This window comes from Amblyomma maculatum, chromosome 1 (assembly GCF_055883805.1).
Source record: "Amblyomma maculatum isolate TAMU_Amacu chromosome 1, ASM5588380v1, whole genome shotgun sequence".
Lineage (NCBI taxonomy): Eukaryota > Metazoa > Arthropoda > Arachnida > Ixodida > Ixodidae > Amblyomma > Amblyomma maculatum.
In genome coordinates, this window is record NC_139344.1 from 140,189,554 (window position 1) to 140,202,892 (window position 13,339).

The window sequence follows — 13,339 nt, forward strand, 5'->3', positions numbered from 1 at the left end:
TCTTTATCTCCTTTATTCTCTTAAGGGTATGGCGCTTTTCTTCGATCTTCAATTTGAACGTGGAAATGCCTATTGCAATGGGGGGCGCAGCGTTATATATTACGCCGTGATTCGCAAATAAGAAAAACGCGCCGCTATAGGCTGTCACCCGAGGTCAGGTTGATAAAAATATGCCGTAAGCGCATTATGCAACTGGCTAGCGCCTTTCAAGTACTAGCTAGAGCTTGCATGTGGTGCAAGCATGACAGCAAATGAGAAATCTTCTGGCCAGTCGCAAAACATGTTGCACGTAAGAAGATACTCATCTCTCTTGAGTCTTTGTTCATTTTATATTCCAGCTAGCATTTACCTACACCTCTGAGCGTTTGTTCTCGAGATTATCCATTCAACGCACGTCCGATCGACAACTGTGACCGGTCCAGAACTGCGGCCACACAAATACAATCAGTCGCGGGGACAAGCGCTCGCAGGTGCGCATATTGCGTCGTGTATGTGACCAATCAAATTCCGCAGTGTACAGAATGAGTCCCCATGCCCTCTGTACAACAGAGCAACCCGTGATCATACTACGAATTTTCTGTCCTTCACCAAATTACCTCGATGATGAGTGCGCACCGACTTGGTGAGTCACGAAACGTGTCATGATAACCAACAAGACGTTCACGTAAGCAGGCACTAGACGCATGCCGGTAACGGATCGGCATTATGTACGAACATGGATGCGAGAGGCTATTTGAAGACGTTCTTCAGGGGTTGCATCGGCGTAACATATTCCACGTAAAACCGCTGCGCGGCTGTCTATAGGCGCGCGAGCACTGGACAGGAGTAAGCGCAAAAGAGACTAGAGAGCGGTGGAGAGCCTCCTTTACACAAGAGGCGTTTCGTAAATCTCGTCCCAAGCCTCGTCTACTCTGAGATGCTCAGCTTCATCGATTGAATGGTGAAGGGGGAGGGAGGAGAGGTTGATTATGAAAAAGGGGCCCAAGTTAATGTACAACTCATTGACCTCGGTCAAAACTGCGTGTGAGGTAGTGTTGGAGAAAGAAATAAACATATAGGTCACTCAGCTGCTCTGCTTGCCCAAAACGGTAACACAGTTCTATGCAGAGCGTCTCACGACCCCAGCATCACCAAGCTATAGTTGCACTTTAGGTCCCAAAACTTGCCTGCAACCCGAGGGGTAAAGAGCGAGAACGGCTGGTGCTAACAGTTTAAGAAAATGAGAAAAAAAGTTATCTAGGAAAAGAGAGGAGACGGAAACGCTCGGTAAGAGCTGTCCACAAACTAGCAAGCATACAAGCCACAGGCAGCGATCCTTTATTTTAAGTGCGTGCAATTACGCCACGGGGCAAGAGAGATTTAAACTAGTCAGGGTAGAAGGATGGCGGTTTTCCGTCTCCCGGCTTTACCGGAACGAGGCCACTGGCAGTGGCGACGGGGCGCATTCAGTCAGCACGTGAGCACGCTCCGTCCTGTAGGACGCAAAATCCGGCACGGCATTAACCGGCTTGCCAATTTTCCGAGAATGTTGCTCGGCTCGGTTGCCACTCCGCCTTATCGGCTCAGTGTCGCGTGGTCGATCGCTCCTTGACGAGCGTCGACTGGCATCTCGCACGTGTGCGCGAAAGGTGAAGGCGAAGCCCGATCGACGCCCGAGCCGCACGTCCGGCCCGACGTGCCGCCTTCCTGACTGCATTACTAACCCGCCTATGGTGCACCTCGATTTGCGACCGCCAGCTATCGAATCGAGGACCGCCCCATTCAACTTTGCAGTGGACGACCAGAACAGTCACATGGAAGGAGCTTTGTTTACGAATCTCCTCTATGTACCCCTCCTTGTCTGAGCTGCCCTTCGCGAGCTTAAGTTCTCTTCGTTGCCCGAAACGGTGCTCCAAGGAGGTAACAGCGAGTCGAACCACTATGGGATCTTGAACGGGATTTAATCGTGCCTGCACGGAAGAAAACGCGAGAGCTGCGCAGGAATTCGCACCATGCACTTCCTCTTTGACAGCTACGTGTTCAAGCTGGTCTGTTTGTCGGCTATCATATTCCCTGTAGAGACAAGGAACTCTCGAACCAGTCTTCTCCAACTTATTTTTCTTCCTAGAGCTCTTATTTCCCACTTTCTCGGTAACGTAAGGACACTTTCTGCCGTAAAAACCGATGTAAACGAAGCCACTACGAGTCAAGTTTGTGTTATTAATTTCCCCACTTTGTATGAAGCAGAAAACTCTGAAACGTCCTGTTGTCGATCTGTTGATTGTGTAGCTCTCGCGTGAGGAAAAAAGCCAAACGCGGCCAGAGATCTACATTCTCTTTTCATTTCAGCTGGCGTACATTTCAAAGCTTGAACTGCGGAAAAGGCACTTTTATTCGGCTTGTTCCGTTAATCCCCCCTCTCTACCTTACGTTTTTGTATGTGTTTATAATAAACCGCTGCTTCTGTCATCCACGTGCTATTAGTATAGCCTTAATGTGATTATATGGAGAAGCGAATATGAAGAACCTAGGCGAGGTTAATTTTGTTAGCAGAAGAACTGAATGGCAGAGACAGTGTTAAGGAATCATTACGTAAACATTAACGCCCATAAAAAGGTGAAAAACTAAGTTATTTTTGTGTAAAGAGTTCTCTCGCCTATGAATGTTCATAAATTTGCTTTTCAGTTTCAGGGAACAAAAATATGCTTCAGTATTTGGACAATACCCGTCGTTATGTCTAAAATTCTCTGAATATAGCTTTTATGTTTTTTTACGCCACTCATTAAACCTAGGACGCAGCGACGTCAATAGTACCTTATCCCATGGCTGCAGCAGAATACAACACGGACAGTTCTCACTGTGCAGTGGCAGATGTGAATAACATTACAAGAGACGAGCCTGTTAAGAGTTTCTGGTGCGGACGTCTTTCGCATCGCAAACCGAAGCGCGCGCCTTGGGAATCCTTTCTCTTGGCCGTGCGCTTCCGCGTCGGCCGCGCGGCGCGACGTGGCACTCAACCAATGGAGAGAATGCCGGCACGCTTACGTCGAGTGACGTAGAAGCGCGTCACCGTTTCGTCAGGTCTTTTCCCGCACCAATGGCCGGCGTGGAGAGAATTCGACCGCGTAAAGCGGTCGTCGTCCGGCTCGGTCGGTTCTCCAGTAGACTACGCGAAGTCGGTCGGCGAAGGACCACCGGCGCTTTGCTGCGGGGAAGAGGACTTTCGTGTTTTGTTTGCGGCGGCGTGCCGGCTGCTGCGTCGGCGTGCTCCTCTCAGCTGTGTGTGACAGTGTGAACAGCGGTGCATCCCAATCTGCTGTGCCGGCGACTGGGCGTGAGTGACGAGACATTGTCACCCGCTTCTGTTTTCTCCGCCGGTTAACGGAGTAGCAGCGGTGAGCAAAGGGTTACGCTATGCAGGGACGAAACTGACGCGCCGGCGAAACACGCTTCTCTCGGCCGGCTGCGTAGCCGCGAGCGCTCGGCGGCGTCTGCTTTTCTGGAGCAAGCGCAATCGGCGGCCCCTGAGTTGCGAGCAAAAAAAGATAAAACAGGGCGCGCGTAGCAGACGACATTGCTTTTAGTTTCAGCGCTTCTGATGCGCCAATCCTCCGAGTTGCGAGCAATATATTTCTCTCGTGCCGTTCTACTTTCCGATTCACGGCAGTAGCAGGAAGAGAGACACTCGCACTTCTTTTGTTTTCATTGGACTGCTCTTTCTTTTCGCACTGTGAAGAGCGAGCAGGGCGATCCCTCGCAGCGGCTCGCTGAGATCGTAGGAAGCCCGGCACAACGCAGGCGTCGTTCCGCTTCCGTTTCGCCGACTGGGAGCCGTGCAACGCGGAGAGTGCAGTCCTCGCGTCAAGCACCTCTCAACGACATACCAACTGCTGTCAGCTCGCTGCTCTCCGTCAACCGCGATGAAGGTGGCATCTTTCCGCCTGCGCGGCCTGCTCCTATAATCCAGCGCCAGTGTTTTTCCTCCAAGATGAGAGCTCTCGCCGCGATCTCGTAATTTGCAGCCCCGATCGCACAGCAGGAAAGGAGTGTGGCGATGCAGTGGCGACGTGCTCTGTGGGTGGCGGTGCTGACCGCGCTGGCGTGGACATGCGGCGCCGACGAGGCCCGGGCTCCTGTGGTGGACAGTGCGTCGCGCGGACACCACGAGGCTGTGCCGCCGGACCCCGACGACCACACGGCGAGCACGGACGATGTGATCGTGTCGCCTATCCTCCACCACGGCGTCGGAGGAGGCCATGCGCTCTCTGGCTCCTCCGGACACCACGGCCCCGGGGACGGGCATCCCAAGCGGTTCCAGGTGGCCAAGGTGGACTTTGATCACGTCGCCACACCGTTCATTATATCGGTGTGGATAATCATCGCTGGATTCGCCAAAATAGGTATCTGCATCAGACCCTTGTTTACACCGGTCTTTTCTTGTGCATGAATCAGCAAGAGTTGTGCTTGATGTTGATGCGCTATATCGTGTGTACAGTCACTATAGGAACAGGCTGGCAAGTTTTCACTGACTTCCTCTGCGGCCGAGGCTGCGAGTTGGCATGTGTGGTCGGCGTTTTCTAGTTAATTTTGCAGGAATAAGGGTGCGGCGATCAGTCAACGAGCCTCTGTTTACTTCCGCATTTTACGTAATGAAAAAAGTTGGAGTGTTCTCACTAATCCGTCTAAGCATCTTGTAAGTTTTACGCGCTATACTGTAAGGTTAAGCAAGTATAGTAAGGTTAAACGGGCATAGCTGCGTATACAGCGACATTAAGATCACACGCAAAGGTGCTATTATTTCCCCGTTGACGCGGAGAGCAACTTGGCCCGCTTTCTCAGCGCGAACTCCGGCCTATTGCGATGTGGCCTAAACGATCCTCTCAGTAATCCAGTATTTCTGCTCTGGCCAAGGTAGCTTGCAACAAAGCTAGCTAGCCAACGACCAGAGTACATCTTTCCAGTGCCGCTCATCGTTAATATTCCAAACCATAAATTATGGCTGCCTCACCTGGTTGATTTTTAACATCGAACTGCTGTATTCCCTCCACATAATCACCCAAAACAGCCCTGTAAAATGTTCCCATTAAGAAACTGGACAGACGTCGAGAGACGTTGAGACAAGCCATAATTTGTTTTGTTTTTTACTTCGTTTGTGGTTGTTAATGGAGATTATGGCAGGTGCACTGGTTTGTCTGAGTGTTCCTGAATATTAGAAGAAACTGAAAATTGAAATATATATATATATATATATATATATATATATATATATATATATATATATATATATATATATATATTTTTTTTTTTTTTTTCGCCATGCAGAACACGTTGTAAAACCACGCTGCATGTTCACGACTTCATTTTCGCTTGCTGCTTCCGTCGTCACTGGTGATGGATGTGAGTGGGTTTGTGACTGGCACACGTAAACGTTCAACCGTGAACTTTTACGTGAGCTGTGTCTGGCCTCTTTCCTCGTTTTTTTTTTTTTAAATATCTCGCTTTTTTTCGCTCTCTTACGCATCCTCCCTCTCTGCGCCTTGTAGTATGTGTCTAAGGGCTAAGATATTTCGATCAGCGTCGGTCGGAGACTAATATCCCCAACTGCAGCTGATTAAATTTTTCTGCCGCTGACTTAAGGCCTGCTCACGCAACGCCTGGCTACGCGTGATGAGCTTTGATTTAGTTGTTAGTCTACGCGTTATTTCTTCTTTGCGGCGCTAGCACTATTAGCATTCAAATGAGGGCCTCTGCGCTGAGTGTCGTCTTTAAGTGCATTCGTTCTGTGTAAAAAAAGTGGTCAAAAACTATGATGACGCCCCGGGGATTCTCATTATTCGAAGGTGCTGCTGGAAGAAGGTCACTCAAGAAAGAGGCTTCTCGCGGCTATAACCTTTTCTTATTTTTAATTTTTTTTTTCTACGTCGGCATGTCACGGTTGGGAGTGACAGCTGGAGGTCATACGTTATATTCGATCCGGGTCAGGAGCAATCGATGTGGGTTGCGCTCCTTTTATTAATGAGGTTTTAAACGCCGCCGCTTAATACGTGCTTTAATAAACAAGTGTCATTTTCGCCCCGCAAAGCCATAACACGAGGTCATTCCTTTTTGCATAGTGCAAGTTTTTTTTTTCTTGACCACTTCAGGCGTGCCGAAGTTGTTCTACCTTGTATACTGACAGCAGTGGAGTATACGTGCTAAGCTGCACAGAAGGAAAAAAGAAAAACGTGGTTCTCTCAACGTGCACCCCCGCACTTTTCCGTCGCCTCGCTCGCTTACGCTCGCTGATCACGGCTTGGGCTGGCAGATAGGGCACTCCGCCTGGCGCGAAACAAATTAGCCGCTTTGTTTGCACGAGCGAAGGTTTCTATTCTAGGGCGGCCGTGGCAGTGACAGCGATGGGCCGGCCGGCGTGGGCGACAAAACGGGAGGACGACGCCGCGGTGGCGGTTGTTGTGCTGCCAACGAGGCGAAAGGCAACGTCGCCTATCACTCAGGCTCCCGACGAGTGCGAAAAGGCCCGAAAATAACGGGCTGGCCGAGAAGCACCTCCTCCACCGCTCTTCGTACACACGCCGACAGCGCTGCAGTTCCTCTTGCATCTGACTAGACAGTGGACGCGCTGATCGGCGATATTTTTTGCTGAAAGTCCTTTTCTTTTTTTTTCTTTTTTTTTTTTTTTTTGTGCGAGCGATAACCAGCGCGCGATCGGGCTGCCGCTGCTCCGAATGCTACACAGGGGACGTCGCGTGAGCGCGACCACTTAGACAATATCGAAGCAATGTGGTTCACTTCCGCGCGAGCGAGACGGGGACGATTGCCCCCGAGGCTTCCCGTGTTGCAGCCGGCGCGCGCGACTTCTTTTCGACATCTCACTCACTCTCGGGAGTCCCCGTCTGATTGCCCTGTCGCGCTTTGTTTAGGGTGTGTGACAATAGCGAAACGCATTGGCGCTGGAAAGAGAATGCGCGCGCAAACATGCCGACCGCGGGTTGGGGAAGAAGTAGCGTTCGGAAGCGATCGGGGAAAACGGGCGCCTGACCTCGTCCGATCTTTTCCCCCGTCATTACCGAAGCTACTCTCCGGCACTTCGTGTATGCCGTACATTTTCGTGACGCGTAGGTTACGGACGCCGTTTTCGCGAAATTCGCATGCATGTATGCGAATAGAATATGCGTTGTGGATGTTCGTTCGTCGGTGCGCGCGCGCTCTCGAGTCGCTGACACCGTAGCAAAATGGCGCTTGTGAAAGACCGACCGTCACAACGTCTTTCCGTGTCACATTTGCACGGTTTCACTGCTTAAAATCCTGGCTGGCGTGCAATGTGTTAACACGTAATCCGCTTGCTCGCGGGTAGTCATCGCACTTTATAACGGCGTGAAGGGCCGAGTATTTTCGCATACATGGCCCCCAACAGAAGCAATAGGGGACTTTAGTCCTTCCTGCCAATGCCGCGAGGCAATAATAAAAATATGTCTACGTGTTTTTTTATTTGCTAGGAAGGGTCTTGCTTAGCAGAAAGAAGCAAATACAGAGCGAATTTTAGTTTGCATTAGCCCGCGAACTTGAAGTTGCTGAAACCGTCCCATTTTTCGGATTTACCTCGTCTAATTGACCTGATTATACAATAGTCTCGAACGACCCTTGACCAGGGCATCTTATTCTTCAGCTGCGATCGTTTTAAAAAACTGTGTACCTGTCCTGTGCAGCCGTATGACTGCTCTAGGGAGAATATTAATGAGTAGTTACACTTGGTTAAGACATGCGTCCAAAAGATGCGTAAAATTTTAGCAACTTGATCGTTACGTTCATGTGTAAGCGCAAGAACTATTAGTGCGTCACTCTTTGTGTATTTTTTTTTCTGTGTCCATTTGTATTTATATCACCATTCAGTCCGAATAATACGTATGAATAAACAGTGGCGTTAACTAAATCACACGAACTTAGTACGAAGTCAGTCCAGTGGCATGTATAGACCTCGGGCTCTATCCTCTTTGAGCCACACTTCGTCTACCATCTCCTATATATCTAATAGGTAATGCCTTTCCCGTTTACCCATAACATAAGGAGCGAAGAGCAGCCTTCTGTTCTGATACCTTTAGGCACCAATACCAACGACTATTTAACGATTATGTGTGTAATCAACTTTAGAAAGCGAGACGCGCTGAGAGGCAGAAGCGAGGGCTTATGTGATGTACGTAGCACATCTAAAACTCTCACGAACAGCTGACGAAAACTGTGCCACTGGGCTTCTGCCAACTGAAGCGCCTGTCAGCTGGGGTCACTTTCGGACCGTTATCGCACTGACTAAAACCTGAACTCATTCGAACAAAAAACGCCAGTCTTTCCGTGACGTTTAAGCGCTCGTCACGCTCATTTCCGTTATGTCGTGCTTGACAAGCGCCCATCAGAGCTCATCTTACTTTTCTTTTTAATTAAGCTGCTTCGTCGCAACGTAAAATTACGCTGCGTTTGAAGAATCTGTGCGCGTGAGAAATGAATTATTTGGCTCTCGCAGAAGCCTCTTGTAAAGAGCAGCATCGCGCCCGAAGCAAATGTTAGGTGAGACACGTCAATACAAGATGAAGTCGCTTTGCGCGCCTGGTCGACGTAAGTGGGGTGCAAGACCGGCGCCGGACGCCTCGTTTAGCCCCGATAAGCCGCGGGTACACCTCCGTCACGTGCGTCGACGTGCTGACGCCGTGGCAGGCGACCGCGGTCGGGCGACCCGCGGGCACCTGGCTGGCGCCATCCCGGTCACTTTTATGGGTTTAGGGCGTCTTTTGGAGGAACTTATGCAACGGCCCACTTTACCATCCGCAGGTACACGCAGCACCCTCCTCACTCGTGATGGGTGCCGCTTTCTCCTTCTCGCGGAGTCGCATTTATTTTCTCCAGATAACGGGCAAGAATGCCTTGGGTACCACAGGCCCCGTTAGGCTCCGTCGGGCCTCGGCGGCGGTGCCGGGTACATTGCTCTGTCGACAATTGCGGTCGCGCGATAAGCCGTGATTAAGGCGTGCACGTCCCCCCGTGTATACGAACCCTCTTGCAGTGCTTTTTTACCTTGAAAGTCTCCGTGCTACCGCTTCCTCGTCAACGTGAGGGGGGATTTTTCCTATACGCATCTTCCCGCTGCTCGGCTGTGCTTGGGAAAAAAACCGCCACGTGACGCGAAATATATACGCCGCCCGACGGTGGCAGCTTTCTCCACGAAGGGCCCCCGTTGCCGGCTTTGCACGGCTGGAGAATTTGCAGAAAGCGCCTGTTTATGATCGTAGGTTGTTAGGGAATGATTCCCTGCCTAAAATGTTGTTTTCGGGTTGCCGAGAAGGGGCGCTGATAGGCGGTTATCTGGCGCGGCGAGTTTTGTGGGCACCGCCGTTCGATTCGCGAGGACTTCCCCGGTTCCGCGACTTTATAGCAAGCGGATTGTTTCTGAAAGGCCCTAAACAGCGCTGCGTATACCTCTGATATGGCTGTAATGACCGCTATCGCGCCAGGTAAAATTGGCAGGCAACGTGCACGCAATACTTCAGACTCGGTCACGGCATTAGTACGAGGGAGCTGTAGCCGGTTAAAGCGTGAGATGACGAGGAGACTGCAGAAGGCGTTTTCTTCTTTTTGCCACTGTTTTACGACCAGTCGCGGAGAGAAAAATATAGCTTCGATCTCGCCATGACGAAGAGAGCTCCTGCATGGTTACTGCCCTCGCCTCCCTCTCTGTTGCTCCATCCTTGTGACAAAGAAAAAATCCGAAGAAAGTCCTTCATGTGCGAGCGGATATATATCGTTCCCCACTTCGCATACCGAAGAAGAATATAATGTGCTCTCGAAGGTGACTGCGCGTGCCGCATATTTCACAAAACAATGACCCCAAACTATGTGATAATATAAGCCATTACAATACTGGAAACGGAAAACAATCCACGCCCAGTGGTTCTTTTCTTGCACGCTTCACTCGAAGCACGCGCCTGGCATTGAGAGACATTGAAAGCTTGAGTGCATCGATCCGGGGCCCACTTTCGACTGCACACAGCAGCAGCATGGCAACACACCTATACTGCCGCCGCCTTTTTTCTCTTCACTACTTTCGCTTATTTTTAACCAACCCGAGCCGATTCTCTCGCAGGAGCGCGCAACAGGATCGTCAAGTCTCCTTAGACGTGATTTAATTTATTCGCTAGTAGCGCTTGTACGGCCATGCAGATTCCACCCGCCACATACCTGAACGTTCAATTATCAGCATTCGCGGTGCGTAAAGCTCCGGCAAGACACTTTAAATGCCGGTACTCGGCCAAGCGACATTGGATGCCAGACGGTGCATCCGCTACACGCAAACGTGGGTAAGGGGAAAGAAGGAGGGGCTGTCGAAGCTCTTGAACGACGCCCCACCACCACCGGTTTTAACAAGGATTTTGGTTCAATGGGCCAGCTGCAGCTTAATCGAACGCCGGACGATACCTGTCGCTAAACTCGGACGTTTAACTACGGTGCCACAACGCCGCACTCCGGTCTAATTTGCATACGTATGTCCACTACTTGATCGCCAAGCGAATGCGGCGACTTGAACTCCGAAGGCGCCGTTCTCGTCATCGCCCACTGCAGGTTCAGCTTAAATGCCGAGCAGTCGAACTCGTCGCCTGGCCGCCAGCGGCGCGACTCCCTTAGGTGTGACTGCACCGCTGTATGTGCGCATCGGTTCCAGCGCTGAGAATACATTTCAGTACAGCGAATAACTCGCCACGAAGCTGCTTATGGAGCGTTTTATCTCATTACCTAGAGTGCCGCAAGAAAGTTAGCCAAATATGCATTCCTTTAACTACACCTGGCAAACCTGATTACACCACAAACAACTGGAAAGAGGGAAAAAAAAAAGTGACTGCAAGAGTAAAACATCGATTAGCGGTGAAGACACGACGCATAACGGTGACAGGTACACGGGCGCAAGCTTCGTGCATATCAACTGTTTTTTTTTTTTCCTTTTTCCTTGGCTTGTTTGACTTTTTTTTTTCTCTCTGTCTCTCTCTTTTACATTTCAATTGAGGGACCTGCTAGTGTTGCTCTGTGGAGAAGACGACGGCTGAAAGTCCGGTGATGCGCGAAATTCAGGCCAGAGAAGCGTTTACAGACGCGCGAATTCAAAGAAGCGTTTACAGACGTGCTACGCGACATAGGGTTTGTTGATACCTCTGAGGGTTTACGGGAAACGCGTGCTAGAGTCAGCACAAGCGTGTCAGTCTGATTTTATTTTTTTTTTTTATGGCTGCTGAGATGAGGAGGCCGCTTCCGAGAATGAAAGGGCACTCTATACCATCCGGCCGGTTAAGTCATCATTCCTGTTTGATTTATCTTTTATACGTGACTGGCTTTGACTAACAGCAAGCGAAGTCCAAGCGAACAAGGCGAGAAGTAATTTAATCACCCATTTGTACTCTTTAATCGGCAAGTGAAAAGCTCTGAGCCAGCTTTTATTACACCATGCGTCAGGGGGTCGAACACTGTAAGTAGAAGTGACAAAGAACGCCACATACTGGTTATAATGTTCAGAGTAAACTATAGAGTAGCGCCTGGTGTTCCTCTAAAAACGGCCTAAAACACCCTTGAGACCAGTTAAATGTCGATCTTTCCCAGTTGGGCTTTTAGAATCTTGAACATTGCATCTTATAACTTCGAGGACAGGTGTTCGCTGTCTACGACGGCGCTTTCATTGAAATTGGGGTACTTTCTCCGCGTGATTTACATGGAGCTGGCAATATTTTTTTTACGTTTTCACCCTGGTAATGTGCGATTTCGGGGTGCTTCTTTTTTCTACACTTGCGTTTGCGCCGTCTCGTTAACTGCGGCGTAATTGGAGGCGGACGTCATCACAGACTCTCACGAGAGCGTACGTGCGTGTCGAAGTCACGTAGAGTTGCGCAACCCTCTGCCGGACTATAACTCCAATGTCGGTGATCCCTCTCATGCGACTTCTGAGGTACAACGCGCAAACGGTTCGGACAACTGCCCACTCCTCATCTGCGCACGCCTGACCGACCTTTGCCGTGCACTGACTCGGAAGGGGGTACTAACTGTTACACAACCATCAGCGCGAGCGACGTTTGCCTAACATCCTTCTTGCGTTATTGGAACCTGCTGCCTGCACGGGCTCCGATTTTTTCTGCTCTCCTGGACTCTGGTCTGTAGCCATGACTTTCGCTTCTTTTGTGCTTTATAGTTTCCCTTTTTTTTTTTTTTTTCTGTTTTTCCCTCTGCGCATTTACGATGTTTGCGTTCTAGCGGACCGCGCCCGAGCTCCCGTGGCCAATGGTGCCTCTCGGCGGGCTGCCATAAAGAGGGGTTCTTCATAGAGCAAACACCGCGGCTCCCTGCCGGCGGTGATCAGAGAAGCCAGGCTCTATAGTGAGCCGCCAGTGCGGTGCGGTTTTCTTTCTGCGACCGTCGGTGAGGGCGGCGCAGCGCGCACGCCTGAGACCGGCCAGACACCACCGGCAGGCAAATATCAAAGCTCGGTGCCAGGGGCAAAAAAATAATAAAAAACGAAAAACGCATTATTGACGCGGACGCCCGAGTGAAAGAGAAGGGAGGTCTTGAGTGGGAACCTTCGGTGGCACCCTGCTTCTCTTAAAAACTAATATAAAAAAATAAAAACGCTATTCAGAATAACCCGTATTCAGTTCACATTTCCTCCGTCCTCAATCTGCGCGCATATTCACTTACAAAACGGTGGGCTAGTTGGTACGTTTTATTATTTTTTTTTTAAATCTCCTTTTTCTCCTTATTTCCTGCGGCGAATATTACTTTTTGCAGGAGTTTTGGCGGTAGCCGCTCTTCTCTAATGTTCTGGACTCGGCCTATCGAAGCCGTCCTGTTGACCGAAATGCACAATTTCACTGCTACTACAGAATCGCAAAGGTTTTAGTGCAAAGCTCCAAATAAAAGCACTAATACTTCAGCCGCGAAAATGACAAAAGCAGCGAATAATTAGAAAGGGAAAGGGTGCAGAAATTTTCAGGAATCACGGTGGCTTATGCTGCGGAACATGCGCTTTGTAAAACATATGCAGGATACATTACTGCAGCAGTTTTTGTACGGAATCTGAATTGTGAATCAAGAGCCTCATGCCTTTTAATATTTCATTTGAGTTTCTAGGTGTTCGTTTTCGCAGTGCTCAAACTCTAACTGTAGTGCTCTAGCGAAGAGAGGATAACCGATGGTGGTTTAGGGTAACAAATTGAATTCCAGGGGAAGGAAAACGTAGCAGGGGGAGGCAGAGAGTTAGGTGGCCGGACGAGCTTAAGTTCGCAAGGGGTCAAATGGATGCAGCTAGCACAGAACCAGGTTAATTGGAGGAATATGGGAG

The 13,339-nt window shown here is 49.9% G+C and overlaps 1 protein-coding gene across 1 annotated transcript in view; it reads left to right on the top strand.

Annotated features, from left to right (window-relative positions):
* Window positions 1–3,153: 3,153 nt before the first annotated feature.
* LOC146204166 (Na(+)/H(+) exchanger protein 2-like) overlaps window positions 3,154–13,339 on the top strand; it is a 168,366-nt gene continuing 158,180 nt past the window's right edge. Inside the window, exon 1 of the mRNA XM_084589104.1 lies at window positions 3,154–4,379. Coding sequence (XP_084445230.1) covers window positions 4,034–4,379 — 346 coding nt within the window. The 5' untranslated portion in view covers window positions 3,154–4,033. The remainder of the gene's footprint in view (window positions 4,380–13,339) is intronic.